Source organism: Cygnus olor, chromosome 28, assembly GCF_009769625.2.
Source record: "Cygnus olor isolate bCygOlo1 chromosome 28, bCygOlo1.pri.v2, whole genome shotgun sequence".
Lineage (NCBI taxonomy): Eukaryota > Metazoa > Chordata > Aves > Anseriformes > Anatidae > Cygnus > Cygnus olor.
The window spans coordinates 812,462-831,825 of record NC_049196.1 but is presented as its reverse complement, the minus strand read 5'-3'; the positions used below and the strand labels follow the sequence as shown (position 1 = coordinate 831,825).

General features: G+C 59.5%; 3 protein-coding genes across 3 annotated transcripts; all 3 read right to left on the bottom strand.

Annotated features, from left to right (window-relative positions):
* Positions 1-4,506: 4,506 nt before the first annotated feature.
* On the bottom strand, positions 4,507-7,427 carry LOC121060767 (RIMS-binding protein 3-like). The gene is made up of 2 exons (XM_040538859.1): positions 6,466-7,427; positions 4,507-6,068 (listed from the first exon to the last, which is right to left on the bottom strand). The coding sequence occupies exons 1-2, from the start codon at positions 7,264-7,266 to the stop codon at positions 4,524-4,526; spliced, it is 2,346 nt and encodes a 781-aa protein (XP_040394793.1). The 5' UTR covers positions 7,267-7,427; the 3' UTR covers positions 4,507-4,523.
* Positions 7,428-10,149: 2,722 nt separating this feature from the next.
* LOC121060635 (RIMS-binding protein 3-like) lies at positions 10,150-12,933 on the bottom strand. Its single transcript, XM_040538581.1, has 3 exons — positions 12,262-12,933; positions 12,134-12,217; positions 10,150-11,736 (listed from the first exon to the last, which is right to left on the bottom strand). The coding sequence occupies exons 1-3, from the start codon at positions 12,931-12,933 to the stop codon at positions 10,165-10,167; spliced, it is 2,328 nt and encodes a 775-aa protein (XP_040394515.1). The 3' UTR covers positions 10,150-10,164.
* Positions 12,934-16,310: 3,377 nt separating this feature from the next.
* Positions 16,311-19,364, bottom strand: LOC121060766 (RIMS-binding protein 3-like). Its single transcript, XM_040538858.1, has 2 exons — positions 18,270-19,364; positions 16,311-17,872 (listed from the first exon to the last, which is right to left on the bottom strand). The coding sequence occupies exons 1-2, from the start codon at positions 19,068-19,070 to the stop codon at positions 16,328-16,330; spliced, it is 2,346 nt and encodes a 781-aa protein (XP_040394792.1). The 5' UTR covers positions 19,071-19,364; the 3' UTR covers positions 16,311-16,327.

The following is a 19,364-nucleotide window of genomic DNA, read 5'->3' as shown; positions in this document are numbered from 1 at the left end:
GGCTCGGCGCAGAGCTGCCCTCCTGCTCCATCGGTTTTCGAGGGCCAGGAGCAGCCTTGGGGGCCCTCCAGGGGTCCGGGCTGCTCCTTTGGGGCTCCCAGGGTCCTTCCCGCGGGAGCTGGGGGCGCACGGGGCTGGGAGTTACCGCAGAGGGGTTGTACCACGGGCAGGAGTGGGGCAACCCCGAGGCAGAGTGCCTGGCGAGGAGCGACGCCCCGTGCCTCGGTTTCCCCATCCTCCAAAGCTTTTATCCCCCCTCCCCTGGGCACCGAGGACCACCCCAGGCACCGCGAGGCTCTCCGGCCCTGCCCAAGGCGCCGCCAGCTCCAGGCTGAGCTGGAGGCTCGGGGTGCGGAGCGGGGCACCCACGGGTGCGATAAGCGGGCGGAGGCGGCTCGTTTGTAGGGTGACTCAGGCCCGCGGCGACGCCGCGCTGCCCACGCCGCCCTCCGCTCCCCGCCGCCCTCCGTCCCCCACCGGCACCGCGCTGTCCCTCGGTGCCGGACCCCGCCACGGAGCCCGGGCGATGCCTTGGGCAAACCCTGCCCCGCGGGACCCGGGAGGGCTGGAATTCCCCGGAAAACGGCGCAGCCGTGGACGGAACAAACTGCTTCTGCTCCAGAGGCACCCGTGAGCCACGAACGCCCTGGCATGTTTAATCCCCGTCTGCCAGAAGCGGCCTGGAGGCTCGGAAAGCTCGTGCAGCCTCTGTCCGCGCCGTCCCGGAGCTGCTGGGGCACGGAGCGCCAGCTCAGCAGGAAAAAAAAAACAAAAAAGCCCCCCCTGCGCGTGGCACGGGCACGTCCCGGGGCCCCTCTCCGCACTCAGCCTGCCCCTTGGCACCGACCCCTCTCCGATATCCCTCGGGCTGCAGATCGGAGCGGGGAGGGCACTTGTTTTACACCCTCGGGTGGCACCGGGACCTTTGCGCAGCACGCCGGGGAGCGGTGCCAGGAGGTGACACGCACCTGGGGACAGAAAGCGCAGCCGCTGGGCTCCCTCGGGTCTTCCCGAGGCAGCTCTGGCTGCGGGCGCGGGCTGCAGGGCAGGAACAGCCTTTTCCCAGCTCACGTGCAGGTTTTGGGGCGCACAGGAGCCACGCGGCCGTTTCGGCTCCTTGTTTTCCAGCACCTGAGCCGAGCCCACGGACACGTGGAGGCTCCGCAGGCCAGGAGGACCCCGGGCACCAAAACGTGAGATCGCCGCAGGTATTTCCGAGGGCTTTCTGGATCCGGTGCCTGGTCGGCAGGGTGCGGGGTGTCCTCACCCTGGCAGATGCCACAGGGCTGGATCACAGCTCCAGCTCCGGAGCCCCGCGATACACCAGCACCAGGCACACCTGAGAGCAGCCCTCCCAGTGCCAGCACAACCCGAGGCTCAGAGAGCGATGCTATTAGAGATCCCGCACGGACAACACCACCGTTTACGCCAGCCTCCCAGCACAACCAGCCCGGTCTGCCCTCAAAAAGCCCAGAGCAGAGGTCGGGGAGAGGCATCACCTACCTTCACCCCTCCCTGGTGCTTCCAAGCCAGGCAGAAACCGTCCTGCAGCAGGAGCAGCCTTACCTCTCGGCCTCAGGAGGAAAACCCCGCTGCTGGGCACATCGCAGCGGGCTGCGCCAGCCAGACCCGCCAGCAAAAAGCCCCCAGCCCTGCTCGCTGGCACCCTTCGGAGCGTGGTCTTTGGGCATCGAGCGGTGCCCGTCCCCTGAGTCCTGCCACAAAACAAAGGCTGTGGCCGGTGGCGGTGAAGGTTGGGGCGAGGGGGTGAGGAATCCCGGCGTGGAAACATTGTTCGGGTAACAAAGGCGCAGTGTTCGCTCCGGCACGGCCCCGGATTGCTCTCCACCAACACCGAATTCTCGGCTGCCACCACCGCCCTCCCGAGGGGGGTCCGACCCCTGGTGCTGCGGAGCCTGGCGAGGGCACCGAAACGCTGCAGAGCCCCTGCCCAAAGCTCGGGGCCAAACCAAGCCCTGCTCACCTCGTGCTGGGCACGGGGCAGAGCAGCTGCTGCCCTCCACACGTCCCCCTGTGCTCACTCTGCCACTTATTTCACCAATGGGTTCACTTGTGAAGTTATTGAATTTGAAGGATTTATTTGTGAAGGTATTTTCCTGACTGTCCGCCCTACAGCTGCTTCTGGAGGTGCCTCCAGGACCTCTCAGTAAAAATAAATAAGGCAAGCTTCTGAGGGGCAGGAGCTTCGCCTAGAAGCAAGAGGAAAAAGAGACATCGGTGACTTCACGGCAAGGAGAATGCAAAGGGGACAAGTGGACGAGACCACGCACCTGCAGCGGAGCACGAAGAGCTCGGACTTAGCAGCGGTATCAGTGAGGGATGACCGTGAGCATGGAGCAGTGACCCCAGGACCCCTCAAATACCACCTGAGGAGCACAGCGACGGCCCAGGGCGGCAGGCAGGGCAGGAAAAAGCAAAGTTTTCCCTCCCCGCAACGCCCCCGGAGACCCCCCGAGGGCAAGCTACGTGCGACCCCTCCTCACGGCCCCCCTCCTGCCCCCAGCACGGCCACCGAGAGGTTCAGTTAAACATCAGGGGAGGGTTAACATGCAAGGGAAACGGAGCTTTCCTGAGGGGGCTTGGCCATTTTCCCCCCCGGGCTCGCTTGCCCCTCCAACAAATGTAGGGCGCAAGGTGAACGACAAGGGTCGGGCAGCGGGTGGCGTGGTTAGCACCAAAATTTGGGCGGGGCGCTGCTGGAAAGGCCCTGCCCCACAGAGATCACAACCCCCCCCTCCCTTGCCCCCCAGACCCCTCAGTGCCCCCCTCCAGTGCCCCCCCCCACCCCCCAGACCCCTCAGTGTCCCACTCCAGTGCCCTCCCTGCCTCCCAGACCCCCCAATCCCCCTTCCCCAGCCCCCCAGACCCCTCAGTGACCCCATCCATGGCCCTGCCCTGCCCCGCCCCACAGACCCCCCAACCCCCCTCCCTTACCCCCCAGACCTCTCAATGCCCACTCCAGTGCCCCCACACCCCCCAGACCCCCAGGGGCACCCCCCCCGCCCCGACCCCGCCCCCCCTTTACCGCCCACCCCACCCGCCCCCGGCGCCCCCCAGTGGGCAGCAGCGGCAACGCGCAGCCCCCAGAACTCCCCGGAAACCGGAAGTCACCCTCGAGGCCCCACCCCCTGGAACGCTGGGAAATGTAGTTCTTCCCCGTTATATCACCCGCCACACACCCCTTCTGCGGGGGCTTTCATGGGTGGGCTGCGGCCTTGACCCGCGCTGACAGAAACGTCACAATAAATCTAACTTTTGTCACAATAAAGCTAATAAATAGTAATAAAAAGTCGCAAAGAGCTCTGTCCCGCTGCCCGGGGGAGCCTGGCAGTAATGGGAGGAGTGGTGGCTGCGGTCTTGGCCCGCACTGACAGAAATATCCCCAAAACACGGCGTTTTGTCACAATAAAGCTAATAAATAGTAATAAAAAGTCGCACAGAGCTCTGTCCCGCTGCCCGGGGGAGCCTGGCAGTAACGGGAGGAGTGGTGGCTGCGGTCTTGGCCCGCACTGACAGAAATATCCCCAAAACACGGCGTTTTGTCACAATAAAGCTAATAAATAATAATAAAAAGTCGCACAGAGCTCTGCCCCGCTGCCCGGGGGAGCCTGGCAGTAACGGGAGGAGTGGTGGCTGCGGCCTTGGCCCGCACTGACAGAAATATCCCCAAAACACGGCGTTTTGTCACAATAAAGCTAATAAATAATAATAAAAAGTCGCACAGAGCTCTGCCCCGCTGCCCGGGGGAGCCTGGCAGTAATGGGAGGAGTGGTGGCTGCGGTCTTGGCCCGCACTGACAGAAATATCCCCAAAACACGGCGTTTTGTCACAATAAAGCTAATAAATAATAATAAAAAGTCGCACAGAGCTCTGCCCCGCTGCCCGGGGGAGCCTGGCAGTAACGGGAGGAGTGGTGGCTGCGGTCTTGGCCCGCACTGACAGAAATATCCCCAAAACACGGCGTTTTGTCACAATAAAGCTAATAAATAATAATAAAAAGTCGCACAGAGCTCTGCCCCGCTGCCCGGGGGAGCCTGGCAGTAACGGGAGGAGCTCCCCCTCGGCGTGGTGGCTCCGGCCTCTGAAGGGTTTGGGCGCCCACTGCCCCGGGCTGTGACAAGTCCCCGTGACACAAGCTGGTGATGGGGGGCTTCCACAACCCGTGAAAGGGGCCCCGCAGGCCCTGTGGCCCTCCAGAGTGCCCCGAGGAGGTCTGAGGCTCTGCAGGGCCTCGCTGGGGGTCTCTTTTCCGTCCCCAAAATCAGAGGTTGAGGGAAGGGAGCTCTGAGTCCGCCTGTCCCAGCCCCACCTCCGGCAGGGCCACCCAGAGCAGGTCCCCAGGACCGCGTCCAGCTGGCTTTTGAAGGTCTCCAAGAACTCGACCACCTCTCTGGCCAACCTGTTCCAGCCTGCAGTTACCTGCAGGGCAAAGAAGTGCTTTTCCATTTCTATAAACATTCTGGAGAAGAATCACCTAGGCCAGGCTCATCATTAGCCACACTTTATTGATTTTTGAAGCCCTCGGCACCCCCACCCTGATCTTCTTTCTCCTCCTCCTCCAAATCGAGTGACAGACAGAAAGGGTAGCTGGAATAACTGTTTCCTGTGCTGGAGGTTTCTTCTTCCTCTTTTGGCCCATCACACAGCTCCTCCAGGAAGTCTTCTGTAAGGGCCTCTTCAGCCAGCACACCGGGACAGATTTCTTTGTCCAGATCATCCCCGGCTTCCTCACTGCTGCTGCAGCTGTCGGTGGAACTCTCCTCATCATCTGTGTCCAGAAGGAGATCCCTTAGCTCTGGAGGCACTGGCATCAAGACGGGGTCATCGAAAACTTCTTCCACCAAATTGGAGGGGACGAACCCTCTTCTGCCGTCCGTCCGCTCTCCTATATACCAGCCATCCTCATCCATCTCCCCAACGACATAAACAAACTGTCCTGCGGTGAGGGGAAGCTCTAGCTCCGGATGCTCGTTGGGACTATCAGCAGGGTCATAGCTGTACCGAGCTAGGAATTTCCGAATCCTTAGTGGTCCTTGTCCCACTGGAACCTGCAGGATGAAGGACTGTTGCTGCGTTTCTGCTTCTTGGGTCTCATCTGCAGCGTCCTCCTCTGAAGGAAGGCAGGGCCCTGGGCTGTCCTCTGCCGACTCGGATTTGGAGGTGACTGTGTGGGTGGTATCTGTGGTAGATGGTAACTGTGGCAGATGGGTAATGGCAGGGCTGGATTGCTCGTTTTTCAGCCGCTGCAGTTCCTCAGCGAGCAGCTGGAGTTGTTCAGTTTGGTGGTGGCACCGATCTTCCAGCTCAGCCACCTGGGCTCGTAACATTTGCGAGGCTTCCTCGTGCTGCCTCTTCCCTTCTGCCTGAGCCCTCCGCAAGCTCTCGAGCTCCTGCTCTTCCTTCTGGAGCGCTAGCTGTGTCTCCAGGTGTTCTCTCTCCAGCTGTGGCCCTCTGTCTGCAATTTGCTTGAGCGCTTTCAGCTGGCGCTCTGCCTCTTGCAGTTGGGCCTGAAGCTTGCTGACCTGTTGCAGGGCAGATTTTTGCTCCTTTGCCACTTGCTGTAGCTGCCTCTTCAGGTCAGCACTTTCAGCTTGGACTTCCATCGCTGCGTCCACCTGCCCTCGGAGGCGAGAATTTTCTTCTTCCAGTCTCTTGTTCTCCTTGCTCAGCTGCGTGAGCTGGGCAACCAGCACCTCCTCGCTTGGGCTGGGGGCACTCTCGCAAGGCGGCGGCGCCTCGGCGGAGCTCTGGCTGGGCAGAGGCCCTGGAGTCTTGCTGGCCTGGCGGATGGTCTCCTGCAGGGATCTGCATTTCTCCTCCAGCCGCTCGGTAAGCACCACCAGTTTTTCTTTGGCTTCCTGGAGCTTCTGTACCTCCTGGCATGGTTCCTTGGTGCTTCCCTCTCCCAGGAGGCATTTCTTTGCCTCCAGGACCTGGCGTAGCCTCTTCAGGTCGCTCAGGGCTCGCTGGAGGCGGGTGTGCTGCTCCATCATCCAGGGGCACGTGCTGCCAGGCAGCACCAGGTCTTCGTCGGAAGGCTCTGGCACCTGCAAGCGCCCAATCAGAGAAAGGGTTGGGTTGGAAGGGAGCTCAAAGCCCACCTCGTTCCAGCCCCTGCCATGGGCACCACCCCTGCCCCCAGCCCGGGCCGCCCCCAGCCCCGTCCAGCCTGGCCTTGGGCCCCCCCAGGGATGGGGCACCCCCAGCCTGCGTCGGGGCCTCGCCGCCCTCCTGGGGAAGGATTTCTTCCTTATACCTGACCCAAACCTGCCCTTTTCTGCTTCAAGACGTTACTCTGATCCCCCCACTGCACTCCCTGACAAAGAGTCTCTCCCCAGCTTCCCTGTAGCCCCCTTTAGGGACTGGCAGGCCGCCCTGAGGTCTCCCCGGAGCCTTCTCTTCCCCAGGCTCCACACCCCCAGCTTCCTCAGCCTGTCTCCTCACCTGGACGTGAGCGTCCTTCACAGGGTGGCGGCTGCTGCCCTGCTCTGTGCTGCAGCTTTCCTTGGCTCCCTGCTGAGGTGTGTTCTGGGAGGACGGAGCCTGTGTTGGTTTCTTTGGCTCCGCCTTGCCCCAGGGCCCTTCTCTGTCTTCTCGGCCCTTCGTCCCCTGGCTGTCCTCTTGCTCTCCCTCGAAGCCCGCCACGATGTAGTTGATGAACAACTTCTTCTCCAGCTCCAGCTCACGCTGGAGGTAGCGGATGCGGGCGGGCTGGTCCCCGTGCGTCTCCCAGCGCAGCTCCTCGAGGACATCCTGGAGCTTGGCGTGGGCCGCCCTGTTGCTCCTGCAGGGCCTTCGCAGCTCGTCGGCCAGCTGCCGCTGCAGCTCCCGTGCTTGGTGCAGGGCAGCGTCGCGCTCCTGCTGCAGCAGCTCCTGCGCCGCCTGCAGCTCGGCCTCCTCCCAACGCAGCAGCAGCCGGGTCTCCGCTGCGCGCTGCTGCCGCTGCTGCTCCCGCAGCCGCTGTTTGTCGAGGGCCTGCTGCTTCTCCCACTCACACTGCAGCTGCTGGACCATCAGCTGCCGCTCCCTCTCCGCCGCCTCCTTCATCTTGGAAATCTTAGCGGCGAAGTGGCGCTGCAGCTCCTGGTTGTGGAGCCGCTCGCCATCCAGTTTGGCCCGCAGTGCCTGCAGCTCCTGCTGGCGCTCCTCCTGCTGCGCAGGTTTGCCAGGGAGCTGCGCTGGGCCCCGTCGGGGCGCGGGGCGGCTGGGCCCCGTCAGTCCCCGGCCTGCAACGTCCCGCACCATGGCCACGGGTACGAGAAGAGAGTTTGTTGTGCTGTGACTGCTGTGGCCGTTGGCCACTGACGGTCACCTTCGCTGGGTCTGCGAGGGGCGGCAGCCCCTGACCCTGTAGCGTCTGCTGCCTTCCGTCCCAGTCGCACAGGGGTGGAGACAGCGTCTGCTACTGGCCATTGGTGCGTGCGCGTGGTATTTATACTGCGCGCGGGCATGACCTCACAATGGAGGGCGGGGCAGCATGACCTTATATGGAGTTGGGCGGTGTGCCTTATATGGGGCAGCATGACCTTATATGGTGTTGGGCGGTGTGCCTTATATGGGGCAGCACGCCCTTATATGGAGTTGGGCGGTATGACTTATGGGGCAGCATGACCTTATATGGAGTTGGGCGGTGTGCCTTATATGGGGCAGCATGACCTTATATGGTGTTGGGCGGTGTGCCTTATATGGGGCAGCACGCCCTTATATGGAGTTGGGCGGTATGACTTATGGGGCAGCATGACCTTATATGGTGTTGGGCGGTGTGCCTTATATGGGGCAGCACGACCTTATATGGAGTTGGGCGGTGTGCCTTGTATGGGCAGCATGATCTTATATGGAGTTGGGCGGTATGCCTTATATGGGGCAGCACGACCTTATATGGAGTTGGGCGGTATGGCCTTATATGGGGTTGGGTGGTATGGCCTTCCATGGTGTTGGGGTGGTTGGCCCCCCATGTTGGTGGGATGTTTGGTCGCCCATTGCCTTGGGGTGTTTGGCGTTTGATGGTGTTGGGAGGTGTGGTGTCGCGTGGTGTCGGGATGTAAGGCCTCATATGCTGTGAGGATGAATGGCGTTCCCATTAGGTGTTCGGATAAATCGCCTTCTTTTGTCCTGTAATCATAGAATCATAGCATATCCCAAGGTGGAAGGGACCCACAACGATCATCAAGTCCAAGTCCTGGCTCCACACAGAACCACCCATTACTCACAGAATCACAGAATCGTCTAGGTTGGCAGAGACCTCCAAGATCACCGAGTCCAACCTCTGACCTAACACTAACAGTTCCTCCACTAAACCATATCACTAAGCTCTACCATGTGTCTGAGATCATTGTCCAAACGCTTCTTGAACTCTGGCAGCCTTTGTGCCATGAAACCTTTCAGCGGGAGCTAGTTCCAGAGCCAGACCACATTTCTAAGTAAGGACACATTTCCTGATATTCAGCCTGAACGTCTCCTCTTGCAGCCTCACGTTGTTGCCTCTGGATGTTTTCAAAAACAAAACGAAACAAAAAAACAAACAAACAAACCAGCCCTAACAGCATGTTTGTGGAGCAAACCATCGGTTCAGAATAGTTTTCATTTTGGAATAGCATGGCCATGAAAAGCACGGTTGTGTTGTGTGTGGGGTTGTGTAAAGGCTCCCCAAGGGAGTTCGGGTGTACCCAAAGGCTTCTGTTGGGAGCACTTTTGAATGGGAGAAAGTGACGGCGTACGTGTTTTCTGGGGTCCTACTTAGGGTTAGGGTTAGGGTTACCTCAGCTACACGGGGGCCTTTTAGGGTTAGGGTTAGGGTTAGGCTTAGGGTAAGGGTTCCAGTTAGGGTTAGGGATAGCTCTGTGGGGGCATTTTAGGGTAAGGGTTAGAGTTAGAGTTTCAAAGGTGGGCTGCGGCCTTGGCCCGCGCTGACAGCAATATCCCCAAACACCGCGTTCTGTCACAATAAAGCTAATAAATAATAATAGAAAGTCGCACAGAGCTCTGTCCCGCTGCCCTGGCAGTAACGGGAGGAGTGGTGGCTGCGGTCTTGGCCCGCACTGACAGAAATATCCCCAAAACACGGCGTTTTGTCACAATAAAGCTAATAAATAATAATAAAAAGTCGCACAGAGCTCTGCCCCGCTGCCCGGGGGAGCCTGGCAGTAACGGGAGGAGTGGTGGCTGCGGTCTTGGCCCGCACTGACAGAAATATCCCCAAAACACGGCGTTTGTCACAATAAAGCTAATAAATAATAATAAAAAGTCGCACAGAGCTCTGCCCCGCTGCCCGGGGGAGCCTGGCAGTAATGGGAGGAGTGGTGGCTGCGGCCTTGGCCCGCACTGACAGAAATATCCCCAAAACACGGCGTTTTGTCACAATAAAGCTAATAAATAATAATAAAAAGTCGCACAGAGCTCTGCCCCGCTGCCCGGGGGAGCCTGGCAGTAACGGGAGGAGTGGTGGCTGCGGTCTTGGCCCGCACTGACAGAAATATCCCCAAAACACGGCGTTTTGTCACAATAAAGCTAATAAATAATAATAAAAAGTCGCACAGAGCTCTGCCCCGCTGCCCGGGGGAGCCTGGCAGTAACGGGAGGAGTGGTGGCTGCGGTCTTGGCCCGCACTGACAGAAATATCCCCAAAACACGGCGTTTTGTCACAATAAAGCTAATAAATAATAATAAAAAGTCGCACAGAGCTCTGCCCCGCTGCCCGGGGGAGCCTGGCAGTAACGGGAGGAGCTCCCCCTCGGCGTGGTGGCTCCGGCCTCTGAAGGGTTTGGGCGCCCACTGCCCCGGGCTGTGACAAGTCCCCGTGACACAAGCTGGTGATGGGGGGCTTCCACAACCCGTGAAAGGGGCCCCGCAGGCCCTGTGGCCCTCCAGAGTGCCCCGAGGAGGTCTGAGGCTCTGCAGGGCCTCGCTGGGGGTCTCTTTTCCGTCCCCAGAATCAGAGGTTGAGGGAAGGGAGCTCTGAGTCCGCCTGTCCCAGCCCCACCTCCGGCAGGGCCACCCAGAGCAGGTCCCCAGGACCGCGTCCAGCTGGCTTTGAAGGTCTCCAAGAACTCGACCACCTCTCTGGCCAACCTGTTCCAGCCTGCAGTTACCTGCAGGGCAAAGAAGTGCTTTTCCATTTCTATAAACATTCTGGAGAAGAATCACCTAGGCCAGGCTCATCATTAGCCACACTTTATTGATTTTGAAGCCCTCGGCACCCCCACCCTGATCTTCTTTCTCCTCCTCCTCCAAATCGAGTGACAGACAGAAAGGGTAGCTGGAATAACTGTTTCCTGTGCTGGAGGTTTCTTCTTCCTCTTTTGGCCCATCACACAGCTCCTCCAGGAAGTCTTCTGTAAGGGCCTCTTCAGCCAGCACACCGGGACAGATTTCTTTGTCCAGATCATCCCCGGCTTCCTCACTGCTGCTGCAGCTGTCGGTGGAACTCTCCTCATCATCCGTGTCCAGAAGGAGATCCCTTAGCTCTGGAGGCACTGGCATCAAGATGGGGTCATCGAAAACTTCTTCCACCAAATTGGAGGGGACGAACCCTCTTCTGCCGTCCGTCCGCTCTCCTATATACCAGCCATCCTCATCCATCTCCCCAACGACATAAACAAACTGTCCTGCGGTGAGGGGAAGCTCTAGCTCCGGATGCTCGTTGGGACTATCAGCAGGGTCATAGCTGTACCGAGCTAGGAATTTCCGAATCCTTAGTGGTCCTTGTCCCACTGGAACCTGCAGGATGAAGGACTGTTGCTGCGTTTCTGCTTCTTGGGTCTCATCTGCAGCGTCCTCCTCTGAAGGAAGGCAGGGCCCTGGGCTGTCCTCTGCCGACTCGGATTTGGAGGTGACTGTGTGGGTGGTATCTGTGGTAGATGGTAACTGTGGCAGATGGGTAATGGCAGGGCTGGATTGCTCGTTTTTCAGCCGCTGCAGTTCCTCAGCGAGCAGCTGGAGTTGTTCAGTTTGGTGGTGGCACCGATCTTCCAGCTCAGCCACCTGGGCTCGTAACATTTGCGAGGCTTCCTCGTGCTGCCTCTTCCCTTCTGCCTGAGCCCTCCGCAAGCTCTCGAGCTCCTGCTCTTCCTTCTGGAGCGCTAGCTGTGTCTCCAGGTGTTCTCTCTCCAGCTGTGGCCCTCTGTCTGCAATTTGCTTGAGCGCTTTCAGCTGGCGCTCTGCCTCTTGCAGTTGGGCCTGAAGCTTGCTGACCTGTTGCAGGGCAGATTTTTGCTCCTTTGCCACTTGCTGTAGCTGCCTCTTCAGGTCAGCACTTTCAGCTTGGACTTCCATCGCTGCGTCCACCTGCCCTCGGAGGCGAGAATTTTCTTCTTCCAGTCTCTTGTTCTCCTTGCTCAGCTGCGTGAGCTGGGCAACCAGCACCTCCTCGCTTGGGCTGGGGGCACTCTCGCAAGGCGGCGGCGCCTCGGCGGAGCTCTGGCTGGGCAGAGGCCCTGGAGTCTTGCTGGCCTGGCGGATGGTCTCCTGCAGGGATCTGCATTTCTCCTCCAGCCGCTCGGTAAGCACCACCAGTTTTTCTTTGGCTTCCTGGAGCTTCTGTACCTCCTGGCATGGTTCCTTGGTGCTTCCCTCTCCCAGGAGGCATTTCTTTGCCTCCAGGACCTGGCGTAGCCTCTTCAGGTCGCTCAGGGCTCGCTGGAGGCGGGTGTGCTGCTCCATCATCCAGGGGCACGTGCTGCCAGGCAGCACCAGGTCTTCGTCGGAAGGCTCTGGCACCTGCAAGCGCCCAATCAGAGAAAGGGTTGGGTTGGAAGGGAGCTCAAAGCCCACCTCGTTCCAGCCCCTGCCATGGGCACCACCCCTGCCCCCAGCCCGGGCCGCCCCCAGCCCCGTCCAGCCTGGCCTTGGGCCCCCCCAGGGATGGGGCACCCCCAGCCTGCGTCGGGGCCTCGCCGCCCTCCTGGGGAAGGATTTCTTCCTTATACCTGACCCAAACCTGCCCTTTTCTGCTTCAAGACGTTACTCTGATCCCCCCACTGCACTCCCTGACAAAGAGTCTCTCCCCAGCTTCCCTGTAGCCCCCTTTAGGGACTGGCAGGCCGCCCTGAGGTCTCCCCGGAGCCTTCTCTTCCCCAGGCTCCACACCCCCAGCTTCCTCAGCCTGTCTCCTCACCTGGACGTGAGCGTCCTTCACAGGGTGGCGGCTGCTGCCCTGCTCTGTGCTGCAGCTTTCCTTGGCTCCCTGCTGAGGTGTGTTCTGGGAGGACGGAGCCTGTGTTGGTTTCTTTGGCTCCGCCTTGCCCCAGGGCCCTCTCTGTCTTCTCGGCCCTTCGTCCCCTGGCTGTCCTCTTGCTCTCCCTCGAAGCCCGCCACGATGTAGTTGATGAACAACTTCTTCTCCAGCTCCAGCTCACGCTGGAGGTAGCGGATGCGGGCGGGCTGGTCCCCGTGCGTCTCCCAGCGCAGCTCCTCGAGGACATCCTGGAGCTTGGCGTGGGCCGCCCTGTTGCTCCTGCAGGGCCTTCGCAGCTCGTCGGCCAGCTGCCGCTGCAGCTCCCGTGCTTGGTGCAGGGCAGCGTCGCGCTCCTGCTGCAGCAGCTCCTGCGCCGCCTGCAGCTCGGCCTCCTCCCAACGCAGCAGCAGCCGGGTCTCCGCTGCGCGCTGCTGCCGCTGCTGCTCCCGCAGCCGCTGTTTGTCGAGGGCCTGCTGCTTCTCCCACTCACACTGCAGCTGCTGGACCATCAGCTGCCGCTCCCTCTCCGCCGCCTCCTTCATCTTGGAAATCTTAGCGGCGAAGTGGCGCTGCAGCTCCTGGTTGTGGAGCCGCTCGCCATCCAGTTTGGCCCGCAGTGCCTGCAGCTCCTGCTGGCGCTCCTCCTGCTGCGCAGGTTTGCCAGGGAGCTGCGCTGGGCCCCGTCGGGGCGCGGGGCGGCTGGGCCCCGTCAGTCCCCGGCCTGCAACGTCCCGCACCATGGCCACGGGTACGAGAAGAGAGTTTGTTGTGCTGTGACTGCTGTGGCCGTTGGCCACTGACGGTCACCTTCGCTGGGTCTGCGAGGGGCGGCAGCCCCTGACCCTGTAGCGTCTGCTGCCTTCCGTCCCAGTCGCACAGGGGTGGAGACAGCGTCTGCTACTGGCCATGGGTGCGTGCGCGTGGTATTTATACTGCGCGCGGGCATGACCTCACAATGGAGGGCGGGGCAGCATGACCTTATATGGAGTTGGGCGGTGTGCCTTATATGGGGCAGCATGACCTTATATGGTGTTGGGCGGTGTGCCTTATATGGGGCAGCACGCCCTTATATGGAGTTGGGCGGTATGACTTATGGGGCAGCATGACCTTATATGGAGTTGGGCGGTGTGCCTTATATGGGGCAGCATGACCTTATATGGTGTTGGGCGGTGTGCCTTATATGGGGCAGCACGCCCTTATATGGAGTTGGGCGGTATGACTTATGGGGCAGCATGACCTTATATGGAGTTGGGCGGTGTGCCTTATATGGGGCAGCATGACCTTATATGGTGTTGGGCGGTGTGCCTTATATGGGGCAGCACGACCTTATATGGAGTTGGGCGGTGTGCCTTGTATGGGCAGCATGATCTTATATGGAGTTGGGCGGTATGCCTTATATGGGGCAGCACGACCTTATATGGAGTTGGGCGGTATGGCCTTATATGGGGTTGGGTGGTATGGCCTTCCATGGTGTTGGGGTGGTTGGCCCCCCATGTTGGTGGGATGTTTGGTCGCCCATTGCCTTGGGGTGTTTGGCATTTGATGGTGTTGGGAGGTGTGGTGTCGCGTGGTGTCGGGATGTAAGGCCTCATATGCTGTGAGGATGAATGGCGTTCCCATTAGGTGTTCGGATAAATCGCCTTCTTTTGTCCTGTAATCATAGAATCATAGCATATCCCAAGGTGGAAGGGACCCACAACGATCATCAAGTCCAAGTCCTGGCTCCACACAGAACCACCCATTACTCACAGAATCACAGAATCGTCTAGGTTGGCAGAGACCTCCAAGATCACCGAGTCCAACCTCTGACCTAACACTAACAGTCCTCCACTAAACCATATCACTAAGCTCTACCATGTGTCTGAGATCATTGTCCAAACGCTTCTTGAACTCTGGCAGCCTTTGTGCCATGAAACCTTTCAGCGGGAGCTAGTTCCAGAGCCAGACCACATTTCTAAGTAAGGACACATTTCCTGATATTCAGCCTGAACGTCTCCTCTTGCAGCCTCACGTTGTTGCCTCTGGATGTTTTCAAAAACAAAACGAAACAAAAAACAAACAAACAAACCAGCCCTAACAGCATGTTTGTGGAGCAAACCATCGGTTCAGAATAGTTTTCATTTTGGAATAGCATGGCCATGAAAAGCACGGTCGTGTTGTGTGTGGGGTTGTGTAAAGGCTCCCCAAGGGAGTTCGGGTGTACCCAAAGGCTTCTGTTGGGAGCACTTTTGAATGGGAGAAAGTGACGGCGTACGTGTTTTCTGGGGTCCTACTTAGGGTTAGGGTTAGGGTTACCTCAGCTACACGGGGGCCTTTTAGGGTTAGGGTTAGGGTTAGGCTTAGGGTAAGGGTTCCAGTTAGGGTTAGGGATAGCTCTGTGGGGGCATTTTAGGGTAAGGGTTAGAGTTAGAGTTTCAAAGGTGGGCTGCGGCCTTGGCCCGCGCTGACAGCAATATCCCCAAACACCGCGTTCTGTCACAATAAAGCTAATAAATAATAATAGAAAGTCGCACAGAGCTCTGTCCCGCTGCCCTGGCAGTAACGGGAGGAGTGGTGGCTGCGGTCTTGGCCCGCACTGACAGAAATATCCCCAAAACACGGCGTTTTGTCACAATAAAGCTAATAAATAATAATAAAAAGTCGCACAGAGCTCTGCCCCGCTGCCCGGGGGAGCCTGGCAGTAACGGGAGGAGTGGTGGCTGCGGTCTTGGCCCGCACTGACAGAAATATCCCCAAAACACGGCGTTTTGTCACAATAAAGCTAATAAATAATAATAAAAAGTCGCACAGAGCTCTGCCCCGCTGCCCGGGGGAGCCTGGCAGTAACGGGAGGAGTGGTGGCTGCGGTCTTGGCCCGCACTGACAGAAATATCCCCAAAACACGGCGTTTTGTCACAATAAAGCTAATAAATAATAATAAAAAGTCGCACAGAGCTCTGCCCCGCTGCCCGGGGGAGCCTGGCAGTAACGGGAGGAGTGGTGGCTGCGGTCTTGGCCCGCACTGACAGAAATATCCCCAAAACACGGCGTTTTGTCACAATAAAGCTAATAAATAATAATAAAAAGTTGCACAGAGCTCTGCCCCGCTGCCCGGGGGAGCCTGGCAGTAATGGGAGGAGTGGTGGCTGCGGCCTTGGCCCGCACTGACAGAAATATCCCCAAAACACGGCGTTTTGTCACAATAAAGCTAATAAATAATAATAAAAAGTCGCACAGAGCTCTGCCCCGCTGCCCGGGGGAGCCTGGCAGTAACGGGAGGAGTGGTGGCTGCGGTCTTGGCCCGCACTGACAGAAATATCCCCAAAACACGGCGTTTTGTCACAATAAAGCTAATAAATAATAATAAAAGTCGCACAGAGCTCTGCCCCGCTGCCCGGGGGAGCCTGGCAGTAACGGGAGGAGTGGTGGCTGCGGTCTTGGCCCGCACTGACAGAAATATCCCCAAAACACGGCGTTTTGTCACAATAAAGCTAATAAATAATAATAAAAGTCGCACAGAGCTCTGCCCCGCTGCCCGGGGGAGCCTGGCAGTAATGGGAGGAGTGGTGGCTGCGGTCTTGGCCCGCACTGACAGAAATATCCCCAAAACACGGCGTTTTGTCACAATAAAGCTAATAAATAATAATAAAAAGTCGCACAGAGCTCTGCCTCGCTGCCCGGGGGAGCCTGGCAGTAACGGGAGGAGCTCCCCCTCGGCGTGGTGGCTCCGGCCTCTGAATGGTTTGGGCGCCCACTGCCCTGGGCTGTGACAAGTCCCTGTGACACAAGCTGGTGATGGGGGGCTTCCACAACCCGTGAAAGGGGCCCCGCAGGCCCTGTGGCCCTCCAGAGTGCCCCGAGGAGGTCTGAGGCTCTGCAGGGCCTCGCTGGGGGTCTCTTTTCCGTCCCCAGAATCAGAGGTTGAGGGAAGGGAGCTCTGAGTCCGCCTGTCCCAGCCCCACCTCCGGCAGGGCCACCCAGAGCAGGTCCCCAGGACCGCGTCCAGCTGGCTTTTGAAGGTCTCCAAGAACTCGACCACCTCTCTGGCCAACCTGTTCCAGCCTGCAGTTACCTGCAGGGCAAAGAAGTGCTTTTCCATTTCTATAAACATTCTGGAGAAGAATCACCTAGGCCAGGCTCATCATTAGCCACACTTTATTGATTTTTGAAGCCCTCGGCACCCCCACCCTGATCTTCTTTCTCCTCCTCCTCCAAATCGAGTGACAGACAGAAAGGGTAGCTGGAATAACTGTTTCCTGTGCTGGAGGTTTCTTCTTCCTCTTTTGGCCCATCACACAGCTCCTCCAGGAAGTCTTCTGTAAGGGCCTCTTCAGCCAGCACACCGGGACAGATTTCTTTGTCCAGATCATCCCCGGCTTCCTCACTGCTGCTGCAGCTGTCGGTGGAACTCTCCTCATCATCTGTGTCCAGAAGGAGATCCCTTAGCTCTGGAGGCACTGGCATCAAGACGGGGTCATCGAAAACTTCTTCCACCAAATTGGAGGGGACGAACCCTCTTCTGCCGTCCGTCCGCTCTCCTATATACCAGCCATCCTCATCCATCTCCCCAACGACATAAACAAACTGTCCTGCGGTGAGGGGAAGCTCTAGCTCCGGATGCTCGTTGGGACTATCAGCAGGGTCATAGCTGTACCGAGCTAGGAATTTCCGAATCCTTAGTGGTCCTTGTCCCACTGGAACCTGCAGGATGAAGGACTGTTGCTGCGTTTCTGCTTCTTGGGTCTCATCTGCAGCGTCCTCCTCTGAAGGAAGGCAGGGCCCTGGGCTGTCCTCTGCCGACTCGGATTTGGAGGTGACTGTGTGGGTGGTATCTGTGGTAGATGGTAACTGTGGCAGATGGGTAATGGCAGGGCTGGATTGCTCGTTTTTCAGCCGCTGCAGTTCCTCAGCGAGCAGCTGGAGTTGTTCAGTTTGGTGGTGGCACCGATCTTCCAGCTCAGCCACCTGGGCTCGTAACATTTGCGAGGCTTCCTCGTGCTGCCTCTTCCCTTCTGCCTGAGCCCTCCGCAAGCTCTCGAGCTCCTGCTCTTCCTTCTGGAGCGCTAGCTGTGTCTCCAGGTGTTCTCTCTCCAGCTGTGGCCCTCTGTCTGCAATTTGCTTGAGCGCTTTCAGCTGGCGCTCTGCCTCTTGCAGTTGGGCCTGAAGCTTGCTGACCTGTTGCAGGGCAGATTTTTGCTCCTTTGCCACTTGCTGTAGCTGCCTCTTCAGGTCAGCACTTTCAGCTTGGACTTCCATCGCTGCGTCCACCTGCCCTCGGAGGCGAGAATTTTCTTCTTCCAGTCTCTTGTTCTCCTTGCTCAGCTGCGTGAGCTGGGCAACCAGCACCTCCTCGCTTGGGCTGGGGGCACTCTCGCAAGGCGGCGGCGCCTCGGCGGAGCTCTGGCTGGGCAGAGGCCCTGGAGTCTTGCTGGCCTGGCGGATGGTCTCCTGCAGGGATCTGCATTTCTCCTCCAGCCGCTCGGTAAGCACCACCAGTTTTTCTTTGGCTTCCTGGAGCTTCTGTACCTCCTGGCATGGTTCCTTGGTGCTTCCCTCTCCCAGGAGGCATTTCTTTGCCTCCAGGACCTGGCGTAGCCTCTTCAGGTCGCTCAGGGCTCGCTGGAGGCGGGTGTGCTGCTCCATCATCCAGGGGCACGTGCTGCCAGGCAGCACCAGGTCTTCGTCGGAAGGCTCTGGCACCTGCAAGCGCCAAATCAGAGAAAGGGTTGGGTTGGAAGGGAGCTCAAAGCCCACCTCGTTCCAGCCCCTGCCATGGGCACCACCCCTGCCCCCAGCCCGGGCCGCCCCCAGCCCCGTCCAGCCTGGCCTTGGGCCCCCCCAGGGATGGGGCACCCCCAGCCTGCGTCGGGGCCTCGCCGCCCTCCTGGGGAAGGATTTCTTCCTTATACCTGACCCAAACCTGCCCTTTTCTGCTTCAAGACGTTACTCTGATCCCCCCACTGCACTCCCTGACAAAGAGTCTCTCCCCAGCTTCCCTGTAGCCCCCTTTAGGGACTGGCAGGCCGCCCTGAGGTCTCCCCGGAGCCTTCTCTTCCCCAGGCTCCACACCCCCAGCTTCCTCAGCCTGTCTCCTCACCTGGACGTGAGCGTCCTTCACAGGGTGGCGGCTGCTGCCCTGCTCTGTGCTGCAGCTTTCCTTGGCTCCCTGCTGAGGTGTGTTCTGGGAGGACGGAGCCTGTGTTGGTTTCTTTGGCTCCGCCTTGCCCCAGGGCCCTTCTCTGTCTTCTCGGCCCTTCGTCCCCTGGCTGTCCTCTTGCTCTCCCTCGAAGCCCGCCACGATGTAGTTGATGAACAACTTCTTCTCCAGCTCCAGCTCACGCTGGAGGTAGCGGATGCGGGCGGGCTGGTCCCCGTGCGTCTCCCAGCGCAGCTCCTCGAGGACATCCTGGAGCTTGGCGTGGGCCGCCCTGTTGCTCCTGCAGGGCCTTCGCAGCTCGTCGGCCAGCTGCCGCTGCAGCTCCCGTGCTTGGTGCAGGGCAGCGTCGCGCTCCTGCTGCAGCAGCTCCTGCGCCGCCTGCAGCTCGGCCTCCTCCCAACGCAGCAGCAGCCGGGTCTCCGCTGCGCGCTGCTGCCGCTGCTGCTCCCGCAGCCGCTGTTTGTCGAGGGCCTGCTGCTTCTCCCACTCACACTGCAGCTGCTGGACCATCAGCTGCCGCTCCCTCTCCGCCGCCTCCTTCATCTTGGAAATCTTAGCGGCGAAGTGGCGCTGCAGCTCCTGGTTGTGGAGCCGCTCGCCATCCAGTTTGGCCCGCAGTGCCTGCAGCTCCTGCTGGCGCTCCTCCTGCTGCGCAGGTTTGCCAGGGAGCTGCGCTGGGCCCCGTCGGGGCGCGGGGCGGCTGGGCCCCGTCAGTCCCCGGCCTGCAACGTCCCGCACCATGGCCACGGGTACGAGAAGAGAGTTTGTTGTGCTGTGACTGCTGTGGCCGTTGGCCACTGACGGTCACCTTCGCTGGGTCTGCGAGGGGCGGCAGCCCCTGACCCTGTAGCGTCTGCTGCCTTCCGTCCCAGTCGCACAGGGGTGGAGACAGCGTCTGCTACTGGCCATGGGTGCGTGCGCGTGGTATTTATACTGCGCGCGGGCATGACCTCACAATGGAGGGCGGGGCAGCATGACCTTATATGGAGTTGGGCGGTGTGCCTTATATGGGGCAGCATGACCTTATATGGTGTT

What these genes read in the sequence shown, in the direction of transcription:
- LOC121060767 (XM_040538859.1), bottom strand. Translation starts at nt 7,266, where the DNA reads ATGGTGCGGGACGTTGCAGGCCGGGGACTGACGGGGCCCAGCCGCCCC. An exon ending in TGAAGGACGCTCACGTCCAG is followed by an intron (nt 6,069 to 6,465) that starts GTGAGGAGACAG and finishes GGGCGCTTGCAG; the next exon opens with GTGCCAGAGCCTTCCGACGA.
- LOC121060635 (XM_040538581.1), bottom strand. Translation starts at nt 12,933, where the DNA reads ATGGTGCGGGACGTTGCAGGCCGGGGACTGACGGGGCCCAGCCGCCCC. An exon ending in AAGACAGAGAGGGCCCTGGG is followed by an intron (nt 12,218 to 12,261) that starts GCAAGGCGGAGC and finishes CCGTCCTCCCAG; the next exon opens with AACACACCTCAGCAGGGAGC. An exon ending in TGAAGGACGCTCACGTCCAG is followed by an intron (nt 11,737 to 12,133) that starts GTGAGGAGACAG and finishes GGGCGCTTGCAG; the next exon opens with GTGCCAGAGCCTTCCGACGA.
- LOC121060766 (XM_040538858.1), bottom strand. Translation starts at nt 19,070, where the DNA reads ATGGTGCGGGACGTTGCAGGCCGGGGACTGACGGGGCCCAGCCGCCCC. An exon ending in TGAAGGACGCTCACGTCCAG is followed by an intron (nt 17,873 to 18,269) that starts GTGAGGAGACAG and finishes TGGCGCTTGCAG; the next exon opens with GTGCCAGAGCCTTCCGACGA.